The sequence below is a fragment of the Sinocyclocheilus grahami genome, unplaced genomic scaffold (assembly GCF_001515645.1).
Source record: "Sinocyclocheilus grahami isolate Dianchi unplaced genomic scaffold, SAMN03320097.WGS_v1.1 scaffold91.1, whole genome shotgun sequence".
NCBI lineage: Eukaryota > Metazoa > Chordata > Actinopteri > Cypriniformes > Cyprinidae > Sinocyclocheilus > Sinocyclocheilus grahami.
In genome coordinates this window covers 377,841-391,099 of record NW_015505270.1, presented here as the reverse complement: position 1 = coordinate 391,099, position 13,259 = coordinate 377,841, and the positions used below count along the sequence as shown (strand labels likewise).

At 37.9% G+C, this 13,259-nt stretch overlaps 1 protein-coding gene and 1 pseudogene across 1 annotated transcript in view; one reads left to right on the top strand and one right to left on the bottom strand.

Annotated features, from left to right (window-relative positions):
- Positions 1-1,713: 1,713 nt before the first annotated feature.
- On the bottom strand, positions 1,714-3,903 carry LOC107587261 (ADP-ribosylation factor-like protein 10; annotated as a pseudogene).
- A 1,164-nt stretch (positions 3,904-5,067) lies between these two features.
- The window catches only part of LOC107587260 (protein KIBRA-like), a 77,361-nt gene continuing 69,169 nt past the window's right edge, over positions 5,068-13,259 (top strand). Inside the window, exon 1 of the mRNA XM_016274979.1 lies at positions 5,068-6,002. Within this exon, the coding sequence (XP_016130465.1) occupies positions 5,884-6,002 (119 nt within the window). The 5' untranslated portion in view covers positions 5,068-5,883. The remainder of the gene's footprint in view (positions 6,003-13,259) is intronic.

Below are 13,259 nucleotides of genomic sequence, written 5' to 3'. Positions count from 1 at the left end.
CAAGTTCTGGGCCACATCCTGACTGATGGCAGCGCATTCTTGCATAATCAATGCTTGGAGTTTGTCAGAATTTGTGGGTTTTTGTTTGTCCACCCGCCTCTTGAGGATTGACCACAAGTTCTCAGTGGGATTAAGGTCTGGGGAGTTTCCTGGCCATGGACCCAAAATGTTGATGTTTTGTTCCCCGAGCCACTTAGTTATCACTTTTGCCTTATGGCAATGTGCTCCAGCATGCTGAAAAAGCCATTGTTCATCACCAAACTGTTCTTGGATGGTTGGGAGAAGTTGCTCTCGGAGGATGTTTTTGTACCATTCTTTATTCATGGCTGTGTTCTTAAGCAAAACTGTGAGTGAGCCCTCTCCCTTGGCTGAGAAGCAACCCCACACATGAATGGTCTCAGGATGCTTTACTGTTGGCATGACACAGGACTGATGGAAGCGCTCACCTTTTCCTCTCCGGACAAGCTTTATTCCGGATGCCCCAAACAATCAGAAAAGGGGTTTAATCAGAGAGAATGACGTTACCCCAGGCCTCAGCAGTCCAATCCCTGTACCTTTTGGAGAATATCAGTCTGTCCCCGATGTTTTTCCTGGAGAGAAGTGGGATCTTTGCTGCCCTTCTTGACACCAGGCAATCCTGAATAATCACATTTTGTTGCTTTGCAGCCTAAAACGGACAGTTTTTGTTTTATCCAGCTGTATTTACTCAGTGCAACTTAATAACATCCAAGTGAAAGATATAACACCAACATGTCAGAAAAAACAAAAAAACAACAAAAAAAACAGAATCACTGAGTTGGAAAAGGATCAGCCCCCTCCTAAAAATGGGTGAATCTATTCTATACCACTGTGTGTGTGTGTGTGTGTGTGTGTGTGTGTGTGTGTGTATGTATGTATGTATGGATAGATAGCCAAACAATCAGAAAAGGGGTTTAATCAGAGAGAATGACGTTACCCCAGGCCTCAGCAGTCCAATCCCTGTACCTTTTGGAGAATATCAGTCTGTCCCCGATGTTTTTCCTGGAGAGAAGTGGGATCTTTGCTGCCCTTCTTGACACCAGGCAATCCTGCAAAAGTCTTCGCCTCACTATGCGTGCAGATGCACTCACACCTGCCTGCTGCCATTCCTGAGCAATGATAACTGCACATGTTTCCTTGCAGGTAACCATAGTTAACAGAGGAAAACAATGATTTCAAGCACCACCCTCCTTTTCAAGCTTCCAGTCTGTTACTCTAACTCAATCAGCATGACAGAGTGATCTCTAGCCTTGTCCTCATCAACACTCTCACCTGTGTTAATGAGAGAATCACTGACATGATGTCAGCTGGTCCTTTTGTGGCAAGGCTGTAATACAGTGGAAATGTTTTTGGGATTAAGTTAATTTTCATGGCGAAGAGGGACTTTGCAATTAATTGCAATTCATCTGATCACTCTTCATAACATTCTGGAGTATATGCAAATTGCCATCATAAAAACTGAGGCAGCAGACTTTGTGAAAATGTACATTTGTGTCATTCTCAAAACTTTTGGCCACGGCTGTACAACTGTGCAACGTCAAAACAAAATCTCCAATTGAAGCATATATCACAGTTATGAAAAGAAAATTATCTGAGGTATCCACTGTCAACCACACAATCTAGCATGCATGGATAAATTAGGTTAATCTCACAGAATGTACCTATTCCACCTCAAAATCCAAAGAGAAAGAAAGGTTATATTTTCAATAGCCGGCCTCTATCAGATGAGTCCACCACGTACACCAAGATATGTGTTCTCCTTAGTAATCCACCCAGTACATTCGCAAGTCTTCACCCCCTCCAACTGATGGGAAAAGATAATCAAAACAGGAATTGACTGTATGATGTGTTATTACTGCCATAGACACAGATGAACAGGCTTTTCTAAAATAATAAATAAGACATTAACTGAATCATTATTACTTGTAGAGCAAGAATTAAAGTATCCCACATGAGAAATAGGAGCATACCGTTGTGAAAAAGAAGTGCACTTAATTGTATTGAATAGTAGTGTACTTCAAATTGAAAAAAAAAACTGAACTTACAGATAACATAATATCAATGAAATAAAAGGCAATGTAAGTGTTCTTAAGAGAGTACAGTTTTATTAACTACATTTCTTAATACATTCAGCATAACACTTTAGCCATTACAAGACAAAAGTGTTAAGAAAATGACACATGGATGTAAAGATGTACATAATCCTATTTAAATGGGCTAAAATACTGTCAAGTTCACACTCTCAAGCTGCATTTAATATAAATTTAAACTATAATACTGTATATTTTAATTTAAATAACATGCAATTAAGTGTCAGAAAACATTAATTTTTAAAGTATTATTTTAAAAGTATATTCTTTCTGTAAAAGTACTCTTTTTAAAACTATGCTAAATTGTACTTCTTCCTTACAAAGGTATGCAAGTGAACAGGGTGGTCTGGCACTGATCCATACTTTCCAAGAAGTCCAGCTGGCATGCAGGTGTGTGTAGGCTGATGAAGTTGAAGCCACGTGTGGGTCGGCAGCCCCTCCTGGAGCCCACTCCACTCAGCCCCTGCAGAACGCTGCTCTTACCAGCGCCGTCCAACCCAAGAACAAGCACCTGCTTCTCACTGTGCTCCTCCTCCTCCTAAATATATACATGTTCATGGAAGAGAAGGGAGTGAAATGAGCAATGGAACAGAATTAGATTTAGAGTCTGCCAGTGCTTATCCAGAGTGTGGTGCTGGGATTTTATCGCAAGCTGCCGGAATTAATTATGCACAATTATGTGTACAAATAGTCAAGAGTCTTGGTATCATTAATTAGTGTCTTAGTTGTGTAAAAACAGACAGACTGACTAGTTTTCTGTTACTTTGGCTACTCTGTTGCACTCTACATCAAATGTTACCATACTAGATTATGTGGCACATACAGTACAAATTGTACTGTATTATTGTAAGTGTATTGTTGCAACTTTATGTTCACAATGAATAATCCATATACTTTTCTGGCCAATGAACTTTCATGATCTTTCCCTAATGAATAGTTACTGATTCATTGAAATGAGCCGACTCAAAAGAACAACTGAACATCATTTGAAAGCAATCTCTTCCAAGATCAATACCTAGCTGCTGACTGAATTATTATAGAGCTGAGCATAACCTAATATTTATATTCACTAGGCCTATAGAAATGTCCATGTCTTTAAGATAATTTTATGATATTATCGAGTATTCCACGGTCTTGGGAACTATATGCGCTTTATTAATATTTAGAGGGAACTATATCTAAATATCGTTTTTATCTTTTTTGATAATAAACAATAATACGTTTGCAATAGTCTTTCATGCAGATGGGTATTGAACTTTTAGTGAGAAATATTACAAATCCATTACAAATAAAGAGAAATAAGACAAACAGGATTACTTTTATCTATACTATGATTTCTCAAAAAGTACATTTTAAGAATAATAATATAACCTGAATGCACATGAATGCCTACAGTTCAATTGACTGAGAGTTCCCTTAACGATTGTCTCTACCTATCACGCGCGATAGGCGGCATCATAAAAAGAGAAACAATTTATTTTGTTTCATACTCACCTCTCGGAACATGTAGTAGTCTGACTCTGGTGTCCATACCCGTCTTTTATCAATGTGATTGAGTGCGATAAACAGCGCGGTCCCGACCGCAGCCATAGCAGCGCTGAATGCCATGGAGATATGATGCAGTACAACCATGAGCTCACCTGAAGCTCGGTGCGCGAGCTGCTGCTTTTGCTCTCCAGTGCACGTGATCCGCCTGCTTGTTTTGAAAAGCACACGCCCAGTTTCCTTATAGCGGGTGAGAGACGAGGGGTGGAGAAACGTGTTTTTGGCACTTTTGGTCTTCCATAGAAACCATCATGTCTTGAGATTACAAATGAAGGATGGTTACATGGTTTCGTATAAAGTAATAATATTAATAACAACAACAATAATAAATTACAGTTCAACTTAAATTTGCTGCCTGAAAATTGTGTTGTATATAATTATATAGATCAGTTGTTGTACCGTGATATGTGTATGACACTAAAACTATGGTGTATACCGAAACATTTTTGGGTTAAAAGCAAATTACAAAACAAACAGAGACAGACAAAAAGGAAAGAAAGAAAAGTTAAAGCATTACTTTTTAATTTACAAGAGAATATCTGAGTTACTTTTTCAATTTATTGATTGACAGCTCTCCTGTCAATCAATCCTGAGAGAAATCAGAAGATGTAGTTCTAAAATAAATATCAATATGCATTAACTCATCTCACAAAAAAAACACACAGATTCAGTATTCCTCAAAATGAATAAAAATAATGCAACTCAGAACCTGCAATAATTAAATGTTAAACAACACAAATACCCTTTATGTATTTAATCCCATTCTATTAACCAATGTCTTTGCTTCTGACCTTCGCTGATCCAGTTCAACCGTACTAATAAGCAGAAATTACTCTAGACAAACATCTGTGTGTCTTTTTTTATTGCTGAAGTGTGTTGAAAGTTCTTCTTCTGCATTCTACTGTACGGACGTAAATTTACTTTCCCTTCAGCCTGAGGCTTATTCATTTCACTTTTGGTGTGAAAAGGCTTTTATATTTGCCATAAATAGAACTGTTTTATTTTAAAAACAAACAAGCAAGCCCTGTCCAGATTTTAAAAGTAACGCAAAAGTAACGTAACGCGTTACTTTCCATAAAAAGTAACTAAGTACCGTAATTAGTTACTTTTTATGGAGTAACGCAATATTGTAATGCATTACTTTTAAAAGTAACTTTCCCCAACACTGGTCATTACTATCACACATCAATATTATCACACACTGAATTTGAAAAATCCACTTAAGAGTTGATCTTTATTCCAGTGATACATGTTCACAAAACCGCCCATACGTAATAAATAGGAAGAACTGTTCATTTATCATTTATAACGTACGAAATTATAAACCGTATTGGTGCACTGCTACTAGAAGGGCTACGGCCATCACCTGTGTGACGTAATCCATTTCAACCGCAGCATAGCGACCGAGCTTGACTACAGCGGAGAACCGCACACAGCCACTTAAAGGAGAAGACAACATTTGGAAACAAATGAGAAAGAAACGCGCTACTTTCCAAAGAAATTGCTAAAATGCTGTGGAAGTGATTTGAATGCATCGACAAATCGAGAAGATACGGAATACGTGTGTATGGAGTAACTGTTTGCGTTGCCTATATAACGAGCTTTTGGGCTAACAGGCTAGCACAGTTGTCGCTAAAACATGGTGGGCAGACACTGAGCGAGGGGGGAAAAAAACTCTAGACGCGCTCAAATATTTGTGGATAATGCTAGGGAATTAATTCGTTTGCTGTCTTTACTGCTCATAGGGAATTGTGTGGACTTGGAAATTGCTTTTTGGTTTTGTTTTCTTTTCTTGGAGGAAAACTCTCGCGCACGGCCGTTGAAAGTTTCGCGTTCTGACGTTTCGCGCGAGTTAACCATCCATCAGGCTCCGCCAGAAAAGATGATTGATGTATTCCGTACTTGACCGAGAATGCACAAGAAACGAAGAGTTTCTCACCATAAGCGCAACTCTTGCGGCAAAGTTACCCGATTCAGAGCATCACACCCTCATCCATTCATTTAACAGCATTCGCTCGTGAAAACAATGCTCGGTATAGGCTGCAGGAACTGAACCTGGAATATTGGAAACCGTATCATGGATTATATGGAATACATCTGTGTCTAATTAATGGCACTTTCCTTATGCGTTAGGTTTACATTTGGACTAGTCCATGAAAAGCAACACATGGTTTGCTTTCAACTCAGTTTAGAAGACTTACAGAGAAAATTACATGGAGACTAGTTGGTCATGCCAAGGAAGGAGTTACCATTGCCAGAGGGTTGGGAAGAGGCCCGAGATTTTGACGGGAAGGTCTATTATATAGACCATATTAACCACACCACCAGTTGGATTGACCCAAGGGATAGGTACGTGATAAGTATTGCATGCTCTGGGAATGCATACTTGCTAATTCAGTAAACAGATGCATGCTGAGTCCATTACTCATGTGTACAGCTGTGATTCTGTGATAATTCAGATCCTCTTTATTTTGTAATACAATTCACTTCTCAAATCATACACACACACACATACATCAAAGCACCTAAAATTGATTTATTTTAGGCTCAATTTCAGTGTTTTCTGATGTTGAAATATTGCTTTGTTCATCCAGAACCCATGATCAGTGCCAGCTTTACCACTTAAGTCCTCTTGGACTTTAACACAAAATCTGTGCAGGAATGCCTAAGATTATATTAGAATCTTTTCAAGCTCCACTGGCTCAAGCTTTGGGATTGCGCACCGGGTGTGTTTTTCCTTTCCTCCTTTTGGTTTTTACCGATGTAGTAATTCTACAGAGTACACAGAAATGGAAAAGTGATTGCAATCAGACTGCATATTTTTCCCCTTTGTGTGGTGCAACAGGTTTGCCTGTAGCCAGGAAACCAAGATGGCAGAAAGTTGTAAACAAGTACCTGGGACACATTCCTTAGCATGAGCGAAAGCCCACAGCTGATTTCCTCAAATCTGTTTCACTGTGAGTCGAGGTGCACAACGGGTTCAAAGTGCACCCGAGCTATGCAAACTTTAACAAGAATGGTCAGATAGTTTTCAGTGCATTCCGCAATTGTTCGTTTGGTGCAAGAACTGCGTTTTTGGTCAAAATGAATTCCACCTAAAAATTAATTATTTGCTCACCAACATGTTCGAAGCCTGAATGACTTTATTTTGTGGGACACCAATGAAGAGATTTTGAAAAATGTTTCTGTGTGTGTGTGTGTGTGTTTGTATTTTTGTCCATGCATTGAATGTCAGTGGGGACCAGTGTTGTTTTGGACCCCCAAGACTTTCTTTTTGTAGACAAAACACATATTTTTCAAATATCTTCATTTGTGTTTTACAGAAAAAAGTCAGTCATACAGGTTTGGAATGACAGTGGGTGTAATTAAATGGCATTATAAAGAAAAGGCAGAAAATGCCAAAGATAAAAAAAAATGTGATGACAGATTTTTTTGGGTGATTTCAAGCTGACATGTCAGCCCCACTCTTTTTCCATTTAACCCCAATGTAATTTTGTTTATAGTGAAATGGTGCAGAAAAGTCAACAGCATTGAGCTGAGCAACTGAACGGAAACAAAAGCTGAGGCATAACAGATGTTTCCACGCTCATGCCTGGTCGGCTGGTCTTTCTTGCACAGTGTGGTGCATCAAAGGTGCTGATTGAAAATGACAAATATTTCTAATCCTGACCCAAAACTGTCAGCAGACCCTCCTCCCTCCATCCCCCAGCATGCATCTCTCAGATGGCTGGTTCTCACTGCTGAGCAACAGTTAGTTGACAGGGTATTCTAATGTTAGTGGCTGGTAGGGCTGCACGATTAATAAAAATTAAATCGCAAAGGCGATAAATCGCGGTTAGGCTGAAGCGGCTATTGTCATGTGTATCTTTTAGTGAAGCGCGGTTCTATGATCCGCAGTAAATCTCCATCTGAAGGCCAGAGGGCGCTCTCGCGCTGAAACTCCAAATACGCCCCGCAGGAGAAATCAGGAAATCCCTATAGCGGTTGCCGAATAAACAGAAGCTTTAACTGCTTTCATTGATTCAACGTGACTAATAAACACACGACTACGACAACATTGTTTATCTGAGTTCGTCTTATAATTTTTATTATAATAAACTATATAATATTGCAATGCTAATCAACATAGCCTTTATACTGCTTAGAATACTATGAAATATGTTGCGTGCCATATTCTGTGTAAGAAGCCACATCATCTCACAGATTTATTTCAAACACTCGACTGACGTTGTGAAGTGAGTTTGGAGTAAAAACATGTTATTAAATGTGGTATTTTCACGTGCCTTCGGATGGAATAGCATTTACTACAGAGCCGTAGTTCACTGACAAGCTACGCAAACAGCTTTCATAATCGCAGAACGATTTCTTTCGATTTCATTATTTCGTGATTGTATCGTCTGCGATTATGAACACAATTTTGCGTAGGTTGTCAGTGAACTACGGCTCTGTGTAGTAAATGCTGCTCCATCTGAAAGCACATGATAGAGATTTACTACTGATTACAGAACCGGCTTTACTGACGAGATGCGCATGACAATCGCATTCGATTAATCGTGCAGCCCTAGTGGCTGTACTTGGTAATGAGCTTGGTAATTGACAACCTTCCTGTGGCAAATGCACAGAGCTGCTGAGGTGTTGCCTGCCCTCTAGACATTAAGTACTACTAATACTACTACTAATAATATCAACCCTCTACAATATCAACCCTCTACATTGCAAGTAAATCACTCGCATATGCGACTAAATCTTACTCTGGGCGACTAAATAATGTCTAACATTAGCCATTGGCTAATAAATTCTTAGATTTTACTCGCCAGTATGTGTGTGAGAGGCGTTCAACACAGATTTTCACTCGATAAACACGCTGACTGAGCGCTTCAGAGTTTCGCTGTCCATCAAGCGATCTGTACTATTTGGATGCGCTCAATGGATCATGTCATGTACTCAATGGATGCTCAGTATGTAGCACGCAGCGCACCTGTATTTGACATACCGTAAACTAGTGTGAAGGCGCACGACTCGCTGTCGCTTTACTGATAGCGCTGTGTTTCACACATGCAAAGAGCGAGAGTCTTGCATACCACGTTGAATCGACGCGCTACATGTAAACCATAATCTTTGTTGTATTTTCTTGTCAAAATAACAGAGTTCATTTAGAATTATTCAGCTTTTAAGAACAAGCAGAAGATATGCCGCTTTCTCAGCAGTGGGCGGAGCTAATGCACGAACGGCTCTCGTTGGTTGGCGCTCATCTATTACCGTCCCTGTTTTGATTTCAGCAAATCAGTTTGAGCGAACGCTGACAACGTGATTAATATTCATGAACCCAGCAGATAATAATAGTAGTAGTAGTAGTAGTATCTTTTAATAATAATTACTATTATCTATGACCAACAATATCTTAAACACCACCACCAGTCCTAAGTTCAGTTAAAATGACAAATATGCATTCATTCAAGTTTTAGTTCTAATCACTAGTTCTATCATTAAAAAGTGCTTAATTATCATAATATAATGCTTGATTGGCTGAAGTTAAGAGTGCACATTCAGTTATTTAAGAAGCTGTTCCATTTTACAAAGATAAGCTGATTGGGTGGAATCATGTGTGTGTGTGTGTGTGTACCTACTTAACCATATTTTGGGGACAAATTTGTACCCAAAAGTGAGCAAAACCTGACAAAATCGGCAAAAACATCAATTTGTGGATGTCCTCATTTGTAAAACTGTTCTAAAAATAAAGTAAACAAAGTTTTTTTTTTTTACTTTTGAAATTGTAAAAATGCGTAAAGTTTTCTGTGAGGGGAATGGTTAGGGGTCGGTGGGTTTAGGTTAAAAAGTGTATAACTATCTGTATATAAAAACAATAGAAGTCTATGTAATGTCCCCATTTAGATAGCTAAGTAAACGTGTGTGTGTGTGTAAAATAGTATATCAGTCTGGCGAGTAAACAAAAAATGTACTAGCCAGTGTCGATTATATTGCCAAGGTGTGCGTAGAGGGTTGAATATGCTGCTTGGAACTGTTCAAAAATTTCGGTTGGGTAATTTACGTGTAATATTAGTGCTAGTTTTAGTCTTTTTTTTTTTTTTTTGGAGTAGCTATTATCATAATATAATGCTTGATTGGCTGAAGTTAAGAGTGCACATTCAGTTATTTAAGAAGCTGTTCCATTTTACAAAGATAAGCTGATTGGGTGGAATCATGTGTGTGTGTGTGTGTGTACCTACTTAACCATATTTTGGGGACAAATTTGTACCCAAAAGTGAGCAAAACCTGACAAAATCGGCAAAAACATCAATTTGTGGATGTCCTCATTTGTAAAACTGTTCTAAAAATAAAGTAAACAAAGTTTTTTTTTTTTACTTTTGAAATTGTAAAAATGCGTAAAGTTTTCTGTGAGGGGAATGGTTAGGGGTCGGTGGGTTTAGGTTAAAAAGTGTATAACTATCTGTATATAAAAACAATAGAAGTCTATGTAATGTCCCCATTTAGATAGCTAAGTAAACGTGTGTGTGTGTGTAAAATAGTATATCAGTCTGGCGAGTAAACAAAAAATGTACTAGCCAATGTCGATTATATTGCCAAGGTGTGCGTAGAGGGTTGAATATGCTGCTTGGAACTGTTCAAAAATTTCGGTTGGGTAATTTACGTGTAATATTAGTGCTAGTTTTAGTCTTTTTTTTTTTTTTTTGGAGTAGCTGTGTATTTTTGAGTCTTAGGCAGTAATTAAAGCAAAAGGAGCCCCTACCAAGTATTGAGTACATGTACAGTAAATTAACATACTTTCCAGAAGGCCAACAATTCACTAAAAATGTTTTTTTATTGGTCTTATGTAGTATTCTAATTGGTTGAGATAGTGAATTGGTGGATTTTTGTTAAATGTGAGCCAAAATCATCACAATTAAAAGAACCAAAGACTTAAACTACTTCAGTCTGTGTGCATTTATTTAATACACGAGTTTCACAATTTGAGTTGAATTACTGAAATAAATGAACTTTTCCACGACATTCTAATTTATTGAGATGCACCTGTATATATATATATACCTCCTGATATTATGATCATACAACAGTGTGTAATTTTTTTAGAAGGAAGGACTTACAGACCTAAATCAGTTTTGTGTTTGGCCAGATTGGGTTTGTTACATGCCGTTTGTTTACATATTAAATTTGTCAGGGTAAACCAAATACTAAGACATTTAATGTAATTTTTAAAAAACTTTTCACTTAAATTCTTGATTAAATTGGAAAAAAATTCAAATAAAAGCATTATCATTTGTGGTCTCAGACTTTTGGATCTACTGCTTATGATAGAATTAGAACATTAGAAACATCAGATGCCTCATACTTTTTGTTGTATTTGTAAAGTTGCAAACATGTTGTCTAACCACATAAATGCAGAGAAAGCATTCTTGTGGCCTGCCCTCATGTACCACACTGGGCGGAACGGTTTTGTTTTGCCTCAGTGTGACATTCTGAAAACATGCGCTCAGGTAAATGGAATGTTATCTCGCTCTCTCTGATAGGAGACTGGCCGTCGTCGGGTTATAGCAGCGTGCTTTTATTGTCGGACCTTGAGCATGGTGTGCTGCTAGTTGGAGCCTCATAAATGACTAGGGAATTTATGGAGTGCGCTGAATTAAAGTGTCTGACTCATCAGTTGGATATGTCCTGTGTTTGCACTCGACTGTGTGCTTTGTCATTTTGCATTAGAACGTGGGTCCTGAGTCTTTGACTTCATAGGGTTTGCTAGAGTTTCAAGAAAAGAACGGGAGACCTGTCTGAATCCTTTCTGCAATTCTTGTTTTACAATTATAAAAGCAGGCCATTGCACCATATTCATTGCATTCCTTCCTTATCGTTCTAATGCGCAAATCTCAACATCATGCTTTGGGATTGGGATTTTGAGCTTTTGAGTTCCCTTGGCCCTTGTCCATTTAAAGATCTCAGATACTCAGGCTTAAGCTCAGAGCTTAATGTCACCCATTCAGATGAGGTGTCAGTGAGTCTGGAGAATTATGGGATGAGAAAAATATGAGTGTTTCTCACTGTAGCCATGTTCTTTGTTGTCGCATACGTTTCTTTTCTCAGAGTTAAATTTAGAACAGGCCAGTGGGGGTCTCTCAGCACAGTTTCATTATTCATAACATGAAAAAGGAGCTAGTTCAGTTTCACCCTCTTTGAAAGTCTTGAATCGACAGGGGAAGGCAGCAGCATGCGCTCACTTGCTGCAGACAACTAAGATGATTTGAATGAATTGAATGAAACTGCTTGCCTTGGAGCTGAAGATATATAATTCCAAGTCATTCCATATATATAATATACAAAATTAAGATAAAAGTATCTCTTCTAAAGAGTAGACTCTTTATGAAAGTATACAATTGATTTAATATAAAAGTAGACACTTTCAAGTTGTCAAATATTGGTGGTCCATCGTTCATGTGATGAGTAGGACACCTGTGAGGACTTGAGAAATGATACATCCACTGAAAACTATTCAACACCAGTCGGTTAAAAGTCATTGCAAAAATGACTCAGAAAAGTGGTTAGTTCTGAGAAAATAAGCATTTGTTTGCAGATGCCACTTGATTTTATATTGTGGTTCTTATTTAATAAATGTATATATTACGTGTGGCTTATGTGACTTATTTTTTGTTTAAAATGGATTAATCCTTTAAATATGCTGCACACATCAGATTTAATGTGGAATGTTCCTGATAATCTGAGAAGCAGAGAGCTGAATTCATTGCATAACCCTGCTTCTGGACGTAATGGCATCAGAAAATACTCCTCTCAAAGTCTGAAAGTGGAAGTATTCGAAATTGGGAAATATGACATTCCTGCTCTGCACAAAAACAATGCCTGAACCCAAACTTAAATCTTTTGTGGTGGTTGAAAAACTCATAACAGGTTAAGAAGAAAAAAAAAAAAAATATATATATATATATGTTAAGATATATAGAAATATTGCAAGAAGTTGTTCTCATTACTGCACCATATACCGTTCAAAAGTTTGGTGCATTAAATTGATCAAAAGTGACAGTAAAGACATTTTTAATGTTATAACAATATTTAAAATAAATGCTGTCTGATTAAACTTTCTGTTCATCAAAGAAACCTGAAAAATTAGATCACTGTTTCCAGAAATATATTAAAGGGGTCATATGATGCTGCTAAAAAGAACATTATTTTGTGTATTTGGTGTAATGAAATGTGTTTATGCGGTTTAAAGTTCAAAAAACACATTATTTTCCACATACTGTACATTATTGTTTCTCCTCTATGCCCCACCTTTTTGAAACGCGTCGATTTTTACAAAGCTCATCGGTCTGAAAAAGCGAGGTGTGCTGTGATTGGCCAGCTATTCAGTGCGTTGTGATTGGCCGAATACCTCAAGCGTGTGATGGAAATGTTACGCCTCTCACATACTGCTGATGCCCTGTCCGGCCGGAGCGACGAGACATAAACATTAAAACCCATTACAAACGAGGCATTTGTTGCATCTAGTGGGGACATAATTACTGATTATAATGACTTATACTGTCTTTTTTTATTTTTGGTTGCATCGCACCGCGTAAACATAAAACCATGTCTGCATTTGTGATC